General features: G+C 33.7%; 1 protein-coding gene and 1 non-coding gene across 2 annotated transcripts; one reads left to right on the top strand and one right to left on the bottom strand.

The window, feature by feature from the left end:
* Positions 1–5,825: 5,825 nt before the first annotated feature.
* On the top strand, positions 5,826–5,913 carry TRNAY-GUA (transfer RNA tyrosine (anticodon GUA)). Its single transcript is given in 2 exon segments — positions 5,826–5,862; positions 5,878–5,913. It is a non-coding gene; the product is annotated as a tRNA-Tyr (tRNA).
* A 6,632-nt stretch (positions 5,914–12,545) lies between these two features.
* LOC145076777 (craniofacial development protein) lies at positions 12,546–14,380 on the bottom strand. The gene is made up of 3 exons (XM_079022569.1): positions 13,533–14,380; positions 13,275–13,392; positions 12,546–12,807 (listed from the first exon to the last, which is right to left on the bottom strand). Exons 1-3 carry the CDS (start codon positions 14,261–14,263, stop codon positions 12,589–12,591), a joined length of 1,068 nt encoding a protein of 355 aa, XP_078878695.1. The 5' UTR covers positions 14,264–14,380; the 3' UTR covers positions 12,546–12,588.
* Positions 14,381–15,440: the final 1,060 nt, after the last annotated feature.

The following is a 15,440-nucleotide window of genomic DNA, read 5'->3' as shown; positions in this document are numbered from 1 at the left end:
GAATTACCGATACAAAGTAATGCCAAGTTGAGTAAGACTCAAAGTCCGAGTACCGAAGCAGAAATAGCAGAAATGAGTCGAGTACCATACGCTTCCGCAATTGGCTCAATCATGTACGCTATGACTTGTACTCGCCCTGATGTAGCCTTTGCTTTGAGCATGGTTAGCAGATATCAAGGGAACCCTGGCAAAGCTCATTAGGTTGCGGTTAAAAATATCCTTAAGTACCTTCGGAGGACGAAGGAATGGTTCTTAGTCCTCGGAAGGAGTGATGACTTGAAAGTGCGAGGGTATAGTGACGCCAACTTTTAGACCGACAGGGACAACTATCGTTCGCAGTCGGGCTGGGTCTTTACCATCGATGGAGGAGCAGTGACATGGAAAAGTTCCAAGCAGGAAACCGTAGCTGATTCAACGTGCGAATCAGAGTACATTGCAGCGAGCGAAGCGTCGAAGGAGGCAATATGGTTGAAGAACTTCATCGATGATCTTGGAGTTGTACCCGCCATAAAGGAGCCCACGGAGATTTTCTGTGATAATGAATGAGCGGTTGCCTTGACCAAGGAACCGAGAGATCATGGTAGATCAAGACACATCGACAGAAAATACCACTTTATCATCGTGTAGAGGAAGGACAACTCGTAGTGAAGAGGATATCATCAGAAGATAACCCAGCAGAACCGCTTACGAAGGGACTGAGTAGGGTTAAGCACTTGCAGCATGCTAGGAGTATTGGGCTGAAGGATGATATTAGCATAGATTAAATAGTATTAGAAACGTGTAATAGATAAATGTAATTAACATTTGATGATTAAATAAAGGAGTTTTATTTATGAGTAATGTTACTGTCTTATGTTAATTGTTTATCTATTGTTTCATTTTGCATGTTTTGACTTCCAGAATAATTGAATTTATTGAGAATAATCGAATTATTCAAATTGTCCACAATCGTTCATATGTTGGAAGTAGATATGAATGAAGATTGTCATGAATTGGTGCGTAGATTGTCTAAATGGTATTAGACATGGAAAAAGATTGTTGCGACGTTCATGAGTGCTTATGAACTGGTTTTGAGCATTGGAACAAACCCGTGCTTGCTGGAATCACCTTATGGAATACGACAAAAAGGGGTGATTGCAAGACGATAATATCATATAGTCTTAAAACCTAGATATATGGTTTGTTATTTGTTAATTGGTTGTACATTGATAATGCGAAAACGCATCAGTAACTCGATGTTATAAAACGCATTGTTGTGTATAGTTGACTAATGAATAAAGTAAATGCATATAAGTCGAAGTTTATCTGTAACTTTTATCCTAAGAAGGTAAAAGTGATATCTCGGCCGCTCAATGATTTGATTTGACTTATGTGTCGGGCCCGGTCAGAACTGAATTGATGTGTTCGATTAAGTTCTATGTCGAATAAATCAGAGATCGAGAAACCTAAATGCTTGACTAATCATTCCATAGAACTGTCAGCATGATATCTAACAGAGGACTGTACGATCCCTTATCTAAAGGACAAGATTGATTAGATCAGAATTTGACAGCGTCTTTGAGAGCTACGATTGCAAATCGAATTGTACTTGTGCATATAGTTACTAGACTTATCCAAGTGGGAGACTGTTGGAATAGTGTCTAAGGCTGCAACTATATTAGGCAAGTATTTGACCCGATTGTGCATGGTCCTTTTGGGTTGCCTTCACCATAGCAACTTGATAGGATGATTTATTATAAGAGAATAAATATTATTAATATATTATGAGAATAATATAAGGAATAATAATATTGTTATTTGATTAATATAAGTCATAGATTAATTAATATTAATTTGGTTACTTAAAGAGATTAATTAAATAAGAGGGTATAAACTGTCAATTGTTTGAAAGTTACACTTTGGGCTGTAAATCCTTCTTGGTTAGAGGATGGACGAATTCTAGGGCTTGGGATAACCTCAAATTCGTCCAAGGCTTATCATGGAAAGGATTTGGATTGCTTTAAGGAAAGATTATCCAACTAGGGTTTAAGGGTGAAACCCTAGGAGCCTTACAAGTATAAATAGACCCCTAGGGTAAGGGAAATCGGCACCTCTGCTAAAGCAAAGAAACCCTGGCCGATTTCTAGCCCCTCTCCTCTCTCTCAAATCATCCTCCTTGCTAGTTGGTGTTTGTAAGCCATTAGAGGAGTGACAATTGTGACTCTAGAGCTCTAAGACAACAAGATCAAAACAAGAGATTCAAAGGTAAACTTCTAGATCTGATTTTGTATTGTTCTTATACCTAATTAGTCATTAGAAGTCTTGGATTCAAAGCATGTTTAATTAGAGAAACCTAGATCCAAGCATTAGGGTTTGCATGTGCACATAGGAATGTTCATATGGCCAAAACCCATCAATATATATATATATATATATATATATATATATATATATATATATATGTATATATATAATAAAAACATGTTTGTATATATTTTTATAAAATTTTTGATTGTATACATTTTTTTTATAAAAATGTGTTATTATAATGTAACATCCCAAAAATACTAAGTAAATTTTTTTTAAGTCAACCAAACAACTATTCATTCATTCCAAAAACCCAATCAATGTATAAAAATGTATCAAATAGTTACCAGGGTATAAAATGGGTCATAAAATATGGAGCACTGGTACGTGCGATACAATTACATCGAATTATTCACTATTAACTTGTTCAACTCTCGGTAATCAATGCACATCATGTGTGAACCGTCTTTTTTCTTCACAAACATGACCGGTGCTCCCCAAGGCAAACTACTTGGTCTGATGAACCCATTGTCTAGTAGTTCATACAGTTGTACAGACAACTCCTGCATTTTCGGTGGTGCTAAATGATAAAGTACCTTGGCTATCGGATCTGCACCCGAAGCCAAATCAATCTTAAACTCAACCTATCTCTCGAGAGGCACTCCCAACAAATCCTCGTGAAACACATCAGGGTTATCCGAAACAACTAGCGTATTAGCAATGGTCGTCTTCCTCTCAAACCGAGTATCCAACACATAAGACAAAAATCCATAACATCCCCGTTGAAGATACCACCTAGTCCTTGCACCTGAACAGAGAGTTGGCCAACATTATGCACCCTCGCCGTGAATAACCAACTTCTCCCCCACTTGGGGTTCGAACTATCACTAATTGGTGTTCACAATCAATCTTATCCATATTAGGTCTCAACTAGTCTATACCCACAATCACCTTAGTCTCGCGTAACAGAATGGGAACCAAATCAATCGAACATCTCTCACTGAAAACCTCCAAGATACAATCCCGATGAACCCTCGAAACTTTCACTGGATGATCATCAACAATATCAACCTCCAAAGGGAAATCTAGCTCACCGGGAGTGTCGTCAAACCTCTCGTTAAGCGCAAGAGACATAAAAGATCAGGGTAGCACCCGAATCAAAAAGAACTAGAGCAGGTAATCTGTTCACTAAGAACATCCCTAAACATCATAACATGAAATATAAGCATAAACAATAATGAAAGCGAATAATAAATAGAAAACATACCTATGACCACATCAGGAGTCGTACGAGTCTGCACGACTGTCAGTTGGAAAGCCATGCTCTTCACCACAGGGGTCGTTGCCTTGCCCTTATGGCCATCTGTGATCCTTAATGTAGCTGGAACGGGTACCGCCACCGCTCCTCTCGTCAACTTCAGGCAATTGACCTTCTTATGTCCCATCTAATTGCAATGAAAGCAAATTATACCACCTGATCCCTGAGTACAACTCCTGATAAAATGTACAGTCTTTCTTCACTTGAAGCAACTATCACCCTTCTCTCGACAAGTCCCCTCATACACTCTCCTACATCTACCACATCGGCCCCCGACCCAAATGACCTCCAAATCGAGGATCATAAGTTTTGGGTCTCTTCGCGGAACCCCCACGTGTCTGCACAAGCCCTGCCTTCCTTTTCTCGAGGTGCTCCAAATCAAACTCTCGCTTCTGGGCTCTAGTTATCATATCCTCTAAAGTCCGAAAAGCTTGCTAACAAACTCCCGGATATTCGCCATCAACATGTCATGATACCGAGTCTTTTTCATCTCCTCGTCTGCGACATATTGTGGAACAAATAAAGCTCTCTACCTAAATTTGGCGGTGATCTCCGCCATGTTCTCAGTCATCTGACGCAGATCTTAGAACTCTCTCACCAACTGTTGCACCTCAACAGCTGGTGCAAACTCTACTCAAAATTAATCTATATATGATTTTATTCACGAAAAAAAAAATCATATTTGAAACAAAATTTGAAAAAAAAAAGATGTAAAAAAAAAATAAGTTTAGGATCAATTCGTAATAAAAATTTTGAAATTTAGGCCAAAGGTGTAAATTATGGAGTAAATTTATAAAAATTGTCCAAGATATGGAAGTCGACTTCGACATGACTGTCAGACAGAAAGCAGTCTTTGAGTGTCTGCGGGCGCCTCATGCTCATGATTTTCTGCTAACTATCCCTATTGATGGTTTTGGCCAACACATGTCTCATGTGGAGTACCGAACTATCCTTCGTTACCGTCTCATGATTCCCATATTCCCACTTGACGAGATATGCCTAGTTTGTCGCAAAGCATGTTTGGATATCTTTGGGGAACACGCGGTTCATTGTAGAGAGCTCCCTGGTTTCAAGTATAGACATGATGTGGTTCGGGATGTTCTCTTTGATGCTTGTCCGCGTGCTGGTATTTCTGTGAAGAAAGAAGCACCAGTAAACTTTTTGACGGACCCGCATGATGGCAGGTCCACACTTAGACCGGCTGACATTTTGGTCTTTGGATGGATATGAGGGAAGCATGCGTGCGTGGATCTTACTGGGGTCTCTCATCTCGGTGGTTTGGGGAGCGGGGGTTTCACAGATGGGCATGCCGCTGCGTGCAAAGTGGTAAAGCACGAGAATAAATGTAGAGGAAATCAACATTTGGTTTTCTCATACTAGAGGCGGTGGAGCTCCTTAATAGAGTCCAACGGGTCATACATTCTAATGTCATATCTCTTAGATCCACAAATGTTGTTTTCAAAAGAATTGGTTTTGCCATCCAGAAAGGGCTAGTGGTGCAACTTGTTGTCCGTTGCCTTCAATCGATATGTATTGAACTATAATATTTTTAGAATATCAAAAGGAGTAAATTTGTAATACAATTTAAAATCTTGGCCAAAAGAATAAATTTTGAACGTGGGATGACTTGTCGAGCAGATAAAAAAGTTAAAATGAATAAAATTATCGATTTTTGAAACTTAATGGAATAAAAAAATTTGTAAAAACTAAATAGATAGACCAAAATATAAATAGATAGAAAATGAAAATAACATATCCTTTTTTTATTAAAGGGTAGTTTTGGAAAATAAAAATTGAGCAATGGCTTAGGAAAAAGGGCATTTTGGGAAGACAAAGTGAGATGAGAACCAAACAACTGTAACCGGTGCAAGTAGTATTTGTGATGCGCGTGACTTACTGATAAAGTCTGACGCGTGATTTACACGTGCCGATAGGAGTATTACACAGGTGTTTGCACGAGTCAAAAGTTCGGTGCACGTGTAAAAATCTTTCAGAATTACTATTATACTCAAAATAACGCGAGTGAGATATGGGAAGTGGTGTTTGAGACTTTGGCGTGGGATGTGGACCCACAGTGATGACGTGGACTCCAATACCTATCACCCCTTCACGTGACTGAAGTCCCGAACCATCAGTCTATTTCACACAGGGGAAGTCCAGCTGGCAAGTTCTAATTGGCGAAATAATGTTAAGTATTAATGTTAATATATTTTAAAACAAACCGACCTTAGCTCAGTTGGTAGAGCGGAGGACTGTAGTAGTTACTTATAGCAATCCTTAGGTCGCTGGTTCGAATCCGGCAGGTCGGACTTTTTATGTTTTTTTTTTTGGTTATTTATACTGGCTTTACATTTTTCATATGTTAAATATATGAATTCAGTTTTTTAGTTATAATTAAAAACTAAGATTCAGTAAAGTTTTCTCTGTCTTTTTTTCGTATCTTGAAAAATAACTATAAAGACCTGAAGGCTTTGTATATAATGCACAGATCAATTTCAAAGTCATGATACATTTAGAGGACAACTACTATTATTTATTTATTTATTTATTATTTTTTTTCCAAACAGTTCCATACATATAATAGCATATATCATAGCTATATGAATAGTTATATGGGAATTATGAAGGATTGCTAATAGATATAGAAAGGCATCAATATAGCATTAACATGGAAGAACAATCGAGATACCTAATTCCTTTTAAGGCTTTGTATATGATTCATCTATGATAAATCTATAGTATGTTTTTATATTACAAAAGTCAAGATTCAATAACAACATCAAACTCTAAGAATCTCATTAAAGTATGATATGTGGAAGGTAGATGTCGACACTCATATCTTTATCGATGTTAGAACGACTACTTCACATAAAAAACCTTGGGCGTGTACAAGTCGTGAACTTGTAAACAAGAAAAACAAGAAAAACAAGAAGAAAGTAATACAATGTAAGCAACACATGCATTACTAAAAGAAAATAAACTCGAGGATACGCAAATGAGGCAAACAGAGGGATAATTTGTCAATATAAACGGTAAAACGTAAGGAATAAATCATATTATACACATATGAGGATAAAAAAAAACATACAAAAGGGAAGCATGTAACAAAAGGTCTGTGCAAACGACATAAGCAAATAAGTCATGAATAGGGACCTAGGTTATTGAACAACCCAAATATTGAGCTTCTACATCCTCCAATTTAAGGTTATATATTTGAAAAGAGCTAATTTATCAATATCTAGGCTTAAACTATCCTCTTACTTCATATCAGGATGTCTTATTCCTCTCTTGCGATATACTATCATTAACTCAATCTCTGTAGTTGAGGACAATCTCCTTTAGACATGTCCATACCACATCAATCATTTTTTTTTCAAATTCTAATTGATCCACATCCCTCTCAACAAATTGTTGATAGCCGCCTTCAATATACAATCCAACAAAATTCTACCACAAGTCCATATAAGCACCCTCATATATGCTACTTTCATTTTACTCTTGTACTCCTTTTTGCCTAATTAATATTCGGATCTATATATAATGCAAACTGAATACCTACTTTACAAAATAGAACCTTCCGGTTATATACAACACTTGAGAAGGCACTACGTTACGAAAGACAAGATAAAATTCTTTGTTTTGAATTTTCTTTTATTTCAAATATAGTATTAAAATGGTGATAGATTTGTTAACATAATGTTAGGATGTCAAACCCAACAAATAAAAGAGGTACAATATACTCAAATTACAATGTTTACAATGCATTATAGAGTAATACAAGGAAACATGATCGATCCTCAGAGACACGTGATAATTACTTATGTTTTTTTTGCACAATGTATAAATTAGTCACAAAACAAGGGGTTTGTTTGCAAGATTTTAAAGAAATAACACCTTGTAAGAGAATTTAGAATTGTAACGGTTCCAATCTTATGTTTGACTATCTTGGTAATGTGATTTAGATATGATATGACATTTACTCAATTCCATCTAAGTTGTTACTTGAAAGTATTAATAAGCTCTAACATTTTCCATCCACCAAATTATTATATTCAAAACAAGCTCTTTTAAAACTAACCTAATCTTTGAATTCAAATCTAAACAACCTCTTAGAAATAAATCAAAAGATTGTATTATGTTTGTTGTGAATGTTCCCTATGATATCCAATAATCCTCACAAACTCGGGAGCGTAAAAATGTGTAGATACTATTTACATTAAAATCATTTATTGGAAATCAATTTAATACTTGTTACTAGTTCTAAAATCATTCACTGGAAATCAATTTAATACTTATGGCGTAAACATTTGATCTCTAAACTTATTTTTTTGGCTTTATAGGGGCACAATGTGATTTTTTTTGGTCTAAATAGTCATTGTCTCATGGTGAACCGGCTATGCAATTACAAGTTGAAAATGACTAAAAGAGCAAATAGTATCCTGGTTTATACTCATAAAGTCTGACAAAAACTTTAGAGACTGAATCGATCAACCCTAGAAACTTCGTAAGACATTTGTGTCATTTCCCCCATAAAATTAAAACAAAGATGTAAAAAGTTTATAAAAAATTAATTATATAAAAACAATTTATAAAAATAAATTCGTAAAAAAACATAAAAGTTTAAAAAAGTTAAGTTAAAAAAAAAAACTATAGAGCAAATTCATAATTTTTTTTAACACTAAGCTAAAATTTTAAGAGAAGTAAACCAAGTTCTGAAAAAGGAAAAATGACTTAATTAAATAATATATTTTTTATTTTTTACACACGTAGTCATTCACTCTTTTATATACATTCGACTATTTAACTTGGTTTTTAGTACGCATTCAGTACTTATAAACGATTACTCCAAGTTGAGTTAGACAAATAACTTAATAAGGTAATATAAGATCTAATTTTTATACATTTCATCTTTAATGTTTGCACACATTTAGTCCTTATGATAGCTTTATTCAGGTTTTGCTTATAACATTATACGTTGAATAATCACTAATGATGTGTTCTTATACATGACTCTTCCCTCACTTATATTAGTAACATAATTCACGAATTAGTCAAATAATATTGGTGCCCTAGTTTTCTCCAAACAGAAGATGTCTTCGGCTTCGGTTTCATTTATCTTTATAGCAGACAACGATATTCTTTGTGACTGCTTCCTCCAAACTCAAATTTGCACTTCCAAGACAACTATCCAAAAAAGTTTTGAGTCTTCCTTAATTCATATGTGGTTCACGTATGAATTAGGGAAGAATCTAAACTTTTTGTTAGAGTATTCTTTTGGCTTGGAAGTGTAAATTTGAGTTTGGAGGAAGCAATCACAAAGAATCTCGTTGTTTGCTATGGAGATATATAAACTGAAGTTGAAGACATCTCCTGCTTGGAGAAAACTAGGACACCAACATTATTTGATCGATTCATGAATTACGTTACTGATATAAGTGAGGGACGAATCGTGTTTGAGAACACCTCATTAGTGATTGTCTCACGTATGATGTTGTAAGCAAAACCTGAAGAAATCGGTCATAAGAACTAAATGTGTACAAAAACATAATAATTAAATGTATACAAATATATTAATGATTAAATGTGTACAGAGTGAAAATTATATTACTCCAAAGTCATTTTATTGGTTGAACTTGAAGTAGCTGATTATAAAATTAAATGTATAAAAAAAAGTTAAATGGATAAATATAAAAAAAGAAACTCGATATACAAAATAAAAAATAAATTACCTTATCATATCAATTTCATATCTTATCAAATAAATTACCTTATCAAACTCGGTATACACTTGTGAATGTGAATGTGAAGGCAAAGTCCTTACCGGTGGGCTTACACTTCTTTATTATAAAAGGCCGATTACAACAATTATAAAGATTGTATGCACTGATTACTATAATAATAAAATTATACGATAATTACGGATCTAGCCAAATTAAAAAAGTGATCAACAATTTTTAGCAAAATATTAGTAAATGTCCAAATATAGCCCACAAAACCGTAGGTTTGTATATTCGTCTACTGTTTCGTCAATTCATCTACTGTTTCGTGTTTTGTATAATTTTTTTTTCATTTGTAAACTAGAAAACTGTAGGTTTTTTAAAACCTACGATTTCTTCTTGGTTTAGCTACGGTTTCCCAAACTGTAGCCTACGGTTTTGGGGAAAAAATACGTTTTTTTTTAATCTACTGTTTTGGGAAAAAACATACAGTTTTAATTTTTTTTTTATAAGATGTTTTTTTTCTAACAAAAAATTATAAGATCCATACAAAGGGATACAAATGTTTATTAGTTATAAATTTTTTTTATTAAAAAAACCCGTATATTTTGGGAAACCTACGGTGTACAAGTGTTTACTGCACAAACTGTGCAGTAAATGCTTGTACACCGTAGGTTTCCAAAAAACCTAAAGCTTCCCTTTTATTTTTTGTTTTATAAAAAAATAATTATACGACTACAAAATACATACAATTCCGATCCTATTGATACAAATTTAAAAAAAAAAACGAAAAAAAATAAATTTTCGTATGATTCATACGAAACCTGTGGTGTACAAGTTGACACTACACAATACTATTGATACAAATATAAAACCTACATTTATATATATATATATATATATATATATATATATATATATATATATATATATATATATATATATATATATATATATATTCAATTTTATTCAAAAAAAATTTAACCTCATATACAAAACCTACTCCTAATCACAAACATGGTAAAATTTTGATGAAAAGTAGACAAACCTGGTTGTTCTTCGGGTGTTCCATTGAGAGAAAAAAGTAGTCAAACCAAAGAAAACAATAGGAAAAATGACGTAATCTGAAAAAAATTTCATTATATACTTTGGGCTAATGGACCACGAAAAAGTAAACGGGCCGGTGAAACAGTAGTCCATTAGCACGAAAGAGTACTTTTCGGCCTAAAACAGTAGTCAACGGCGTTGACCGTAGTCAACCATAAATTGACTACTCTTTTGGAGTTATTTTTGGGTAAGTTGTATTTTTTTGTCTGTCTTTTGACAAGTAATTAACAAAAATGGCTAGATTTGTATTTTTCCTTAAAATTATTATTCACCATGCTACAAATTATACAGACTTTATAATGTATATAAAATTTCTAAAACCAAAAGTTATGATTATTTTTCTTAATATTTCTATGTAATGCAATTTAGTGGATTATCTTTGCATGATATATTCAAACGATAAACAAAATAGTTTTCTTTGGTCAACTGTTTTGAGATATGTTTAGGTGTATTTGTGTATATAAGCTACAGTTTATTTCTTAAGTCTCATATAACTAGTCCATGTTTTTTTTGGTTTGTTCCAAAATAATAGTCTACTTCTAATTCTAAAAATAAATGTATTTTTACCAAAATACCCATCATTATCAGTTAAATTATCATGAAATTAAATACAACTATTATAAAATTAAATGAAACAAAATGATAAATCTGTCATTTTATTTAATAAAGTTAATGGTAATTAATGTTTTCTTAATCTGTGTATTTTTTTTGTCTGTGGACAATTATTTGGGACGGTGGAAATACAATATAATGTTTATCAAAACTACTAACATAGCCTATGAACCAACATTTTGAAAATTGACATAACTTATTGATAAACTCATGAGTTTTTTCCATTAAGGGGATGTTTGATTTCAACTTACCGTATCCAGTAAGAGCTTACTTGGTCAGCAGTCGGACTGTTTAGTAAATCCAAAATTTTACTGACTCGGTCGGCATGACTAACCCAAAGAGCTTACTCGGTTCGTTCCAAATATGTAGCTTACTGAAAAAAAAAGCTCGCGCTCTCTTCTTCCCTTATCTACCCTTGTGACCTAAAAGAAAAATACGCAGCAACAAAACACGATTCTTTCACTTCAGATTCCCTTTTCAGATAGAGAACAAAACAAATATTGACGTTTCAGTCTGACCTCCTTCTCCGACCAGAGCTGCATCAACATGTATGTTTCGTCTTTTTTTTTTTCAGCTTGATTGATTGGTTGTTCTTCTCTATATGAAATATGTTACTTGTAACTGATTTTGGTTCCTAGATATGCAAAATCTATGAAAAAAAACCATGGTTCATTTTTCTGATTTTGATTCTCTATCTGAAATTGTGTTTGTATCAGATTTTGTTGTTCTTCCTTTTTTTTAGTGTAATTTTATGCTTTCAATTCAAGCTTGTTAGTTTCTGTTTGCTGTTCTTTTTTTTTTTTTTTTTTTTTTCTACATTGATTATTAGGGAGCGCCATGAAACTAAAGCTATCAACAAAAAATGTCCTTCTATGTGTTCTAGACAACAGGAATGATGCAGAGCAATTTGAGACGTTAGTTGGTTGTGATTGGTTTAAGGAGGAAGTAGAATTATACATGTATGTTGATACTTCATAGAAGAGATCATCATCCTCTTGGAATCTTGAAGAGCACCATATATAATGTTGTCAATTGGGTTGTTACTCATAATTTTGGAACAAAAAAAAAACACTTGATTAGTTTATGCATATGTAGAAATTCAATCAGTTTGTAAATCAATAAATTTATGATAATGATTTTATGTGAATATTTGTAATTGTGAGAATTGCTTTTGTAGTGAATGTCATTACTATAATTAAATAGATTCATGTTGTGTTGTAAACATAAGGGTAAAATAGTTATTTTGATCATTCAACACAATCAACCAGTCAAATACATAATCAAACAACATGGTTTTAGTCAGATGTAGATTTAGTCGGAATTTGTAACCCACTCAGCTTCTAACTGAGTTGGCTCTAACACAGTTGACAATTATCAAACGACCCCTAAATTTTCCAAATATATATTTATATGGTTATTTCTTACTAAGAGTCATTTTTAACCTACATTCCCTAAAACAAAAATTTCCCGTTGAAATTAATTTCACTATCAAAGAAACACACAAATTATTTAATGCTCTTATAAATCAATACCTATTACAAAATAAATTCAAGATTCAATTTCACTTAAACGAACGACTTCTTTCAGCAACCGATTAACTGTATTCTTTATATCATCAGGCACTTTTAATTCATTAGGTACGGCTTCAAGAGCATACAAAATTATAACCCTCATCACCACAGTCAAGTCAACATTTTTCGCCCCCTTTTTCCATACGCTTTGGTTAACAAATTTGCACGAATCTTTTAACGCGCATTTGCTACATACCTAAAAGGCAAATAGAATTAAACTAGGAAAAATCTTTTTTTCTCTTTAGTGTTTTTATTATTTTAAGGGCTAAATGCAAGAAATAGTTTGTATTACACCATTCTACTTTCATTTATTTCTATTACAACATTGTATTTTCAATTTTTTTACTAACGCGACTTAACGGTCCAAATTACATCATGTGAGATGTAAATCAGGTACACTGGCCAATCCACATTGGAATTAGTACTTATGTACTCTCTACTTTGAAAAATCTACCCAATTATAAAAGTCGAACTTTTTCACTTGCTTTGTATTTGGACAACATTGCTATAACTATTAGGTTGATTTTTAAAAAGTAAATGTTGTAATATGAAGAAATGAAGTAGGTTGTTAAAATAAACAAATCCACAGATGTACGTTGCTATTTCTTGCATTTACCCCTTATTGTAATTTATAAGAAAACCTAATGAAAGCAAATCACTAACGGGTTCTTCTTGAATCCCAAAAGAATGGCGCATGGCTTTGGAGGAAAAAACATTCTTTCTACCAAGGGAAGGGCATCCGAATTGAGCAACCTTTTTCAAATCACCATTTGACAACCACCTAAATCATCAAAATTTAGAAAAAAAGTATTAACTTTTCAATCCTAATGTTACTTAATTAAGCTTTTCCGATTGCTAAAGCTTCAAAGAAATTGCTTCATTAACTACTAAAGGAAGAAAAAGGGAAGAACTTGTACTTACCTGTAGATGTCTCGATGATCTTTGGCAAACTTTTCAGCTGCAAACTTCAAGAAATCTCGGCCATAGTTGTTCTCGAAACAAGAAACATCGAATTTATTGTTTAGGAGAAAGTTTGCATTCGATAAGTACCCTTTTGAATGCAAAAAATTAGCGAACATAGCCATATCTGGTGATAGCTTCTTAAATTCCATTGATTTCTCTACTTTCTTCGACTCTGTTTTTGATTTCCCTCTTTGATCAGTACTCATAAACAAACTCGATAATATCTGCACACCCTTTTTTGATTCTTGATCATCAATGTGGTCTTGTTCACCCGTTTTTGATAATCCGACTGCTTCTGTGAAAAGGGTGTCCAGTGGCTTCGAAAATATACTTGATAAAGACTTTGTTTCTTTCGTTGAATCTTTTTTATATCTTCCCAATTCCACCTCCAATTTTCTCAAACTTTTCTTGAGTTTTCCCTTTTCATCTTCACTGTTTTTAGTGTCTGCTTTAGATAACCCAACTTCTTCTGCGAAAAGGATTTCCAACGGTTTCTTTGACTTCCCATTTGCTTCTTGCGTAGCGAATTTGTGTTGGAATTGAGAAGAAAGCGATACGCTCCGGCTAAAAATAGAACTGGGTGACGATGATTTGGTATTGATGAAAGGAATCAAGTGGGTTTCAGTGTGTAAATTAGGGTTTAAGAGTGTGCGAATTTGATGCAAACGGAAAGTTTTGGGGCAGATCATTTGTGGGTTTTTGTTGTGGTGAAGTGAAGTATTAATTTGATTGCTAGGGTTTAAGGGAAGAGAAGATTTTGGGAGGCGAGTTCCGTCTACGTCATTTCAAACTAATATGAATTGTTCTTAAACTCTAATTACGATTTAGTATTACCCGTAACTCGTTAGTGTATTTTTCATATGATTTATTGTTAAAATTTGTTTACATAATTTACCATTAAGTTATATATAGGCAATCTTCTCCGACCAAACACCATCTACTTTAGCCACCACCGTCAACCTTCCACTGCAATCATCCACCTCCCGCAACAAACACCATATTTCATTATCAGAAAAGGAACAATTAAGGGGGTGTTTGGCTTGGCTTTTCAAAGCCAAAAGTACTTTTTGAAAAAGAAAAAAAAACAAAAGATGTTTGGCAAAATGATTTTTTCGATGTTTTTACATAATCAAAAAGAACTTTTTGGAAAAGTCAGGAAATCCTGACTTTTTGTAACTTTTCCAAAAAGAACTTTTGGAGTTTAAAAAACTAAGCCAAACACCCTCTAAGTACCAATACACAACGAAAGTCGAAGTAGAGTGATGAAATTTCAGTCAAATTATCTTGTGGATCTCAATGAAGTTAGTGAATGATTCAAAGGGGATTTTCTTTAGTGGTATCAAAGTTGACGAATAAAAAAAAAACTTATCAATTAAATATTGAGGGTTCAAGTCCGTCTGGTGGAACCAAAATTAGTGATATGTTCATGTGGATGCAACGGTTGGCCTTGACTCTCCCAGTAATTTGAGTTATAATATATACTTGTTACATATGGTATATACCATAAAAAAACTTGAAATTGAAAACTACTTTGCCGATTAAACATTTAATGTTGCCTAGGGGTGAGTAAACCCAAACCAAGAAACCAAGGAACCGACTAAAACCGATGAAACCGAAACCGAAAAAACTGAAACCGAAGCAAAACCGACGGTTTGGGTTTGAATTTTTTAAAAACCGAAACATCGGGTTCGGTTTCGGTTCTTACCCGAAAACGACTCATCCAACCCGAGAAACCGACCCATACTTAAAACCGATAAACCGCCCCTATAAACCGACCCATCCAACCAAAGAAATCGACCCATACTTGGTTGTGTTTTGGTTGTAATAGACTGGTTCGGACTTTGGTTGTAACTTGTAATAGTATTG

The sequence above is a fragment of the Lactuca serriola genome, chromosome 9, assembly GCF_051521515.1.
Source record: "Lactuca serriola cultivar US96UC23 chromosome 9, Lser_US96UC23_V15, whole genome shotgun sequence".
Taxonomy (NCBI): domain Eukaryota; kingdom Viridiplantae; phylum Streptophyta; class Magnoliopsida; order Asterales; family Asteraceae; genus Lactuca; species Lactuca serriola.
Note: the sequence above shows the minus strand (reverse complement) of the source record. Positions and strands in the feature narration are given on the sequence as shown.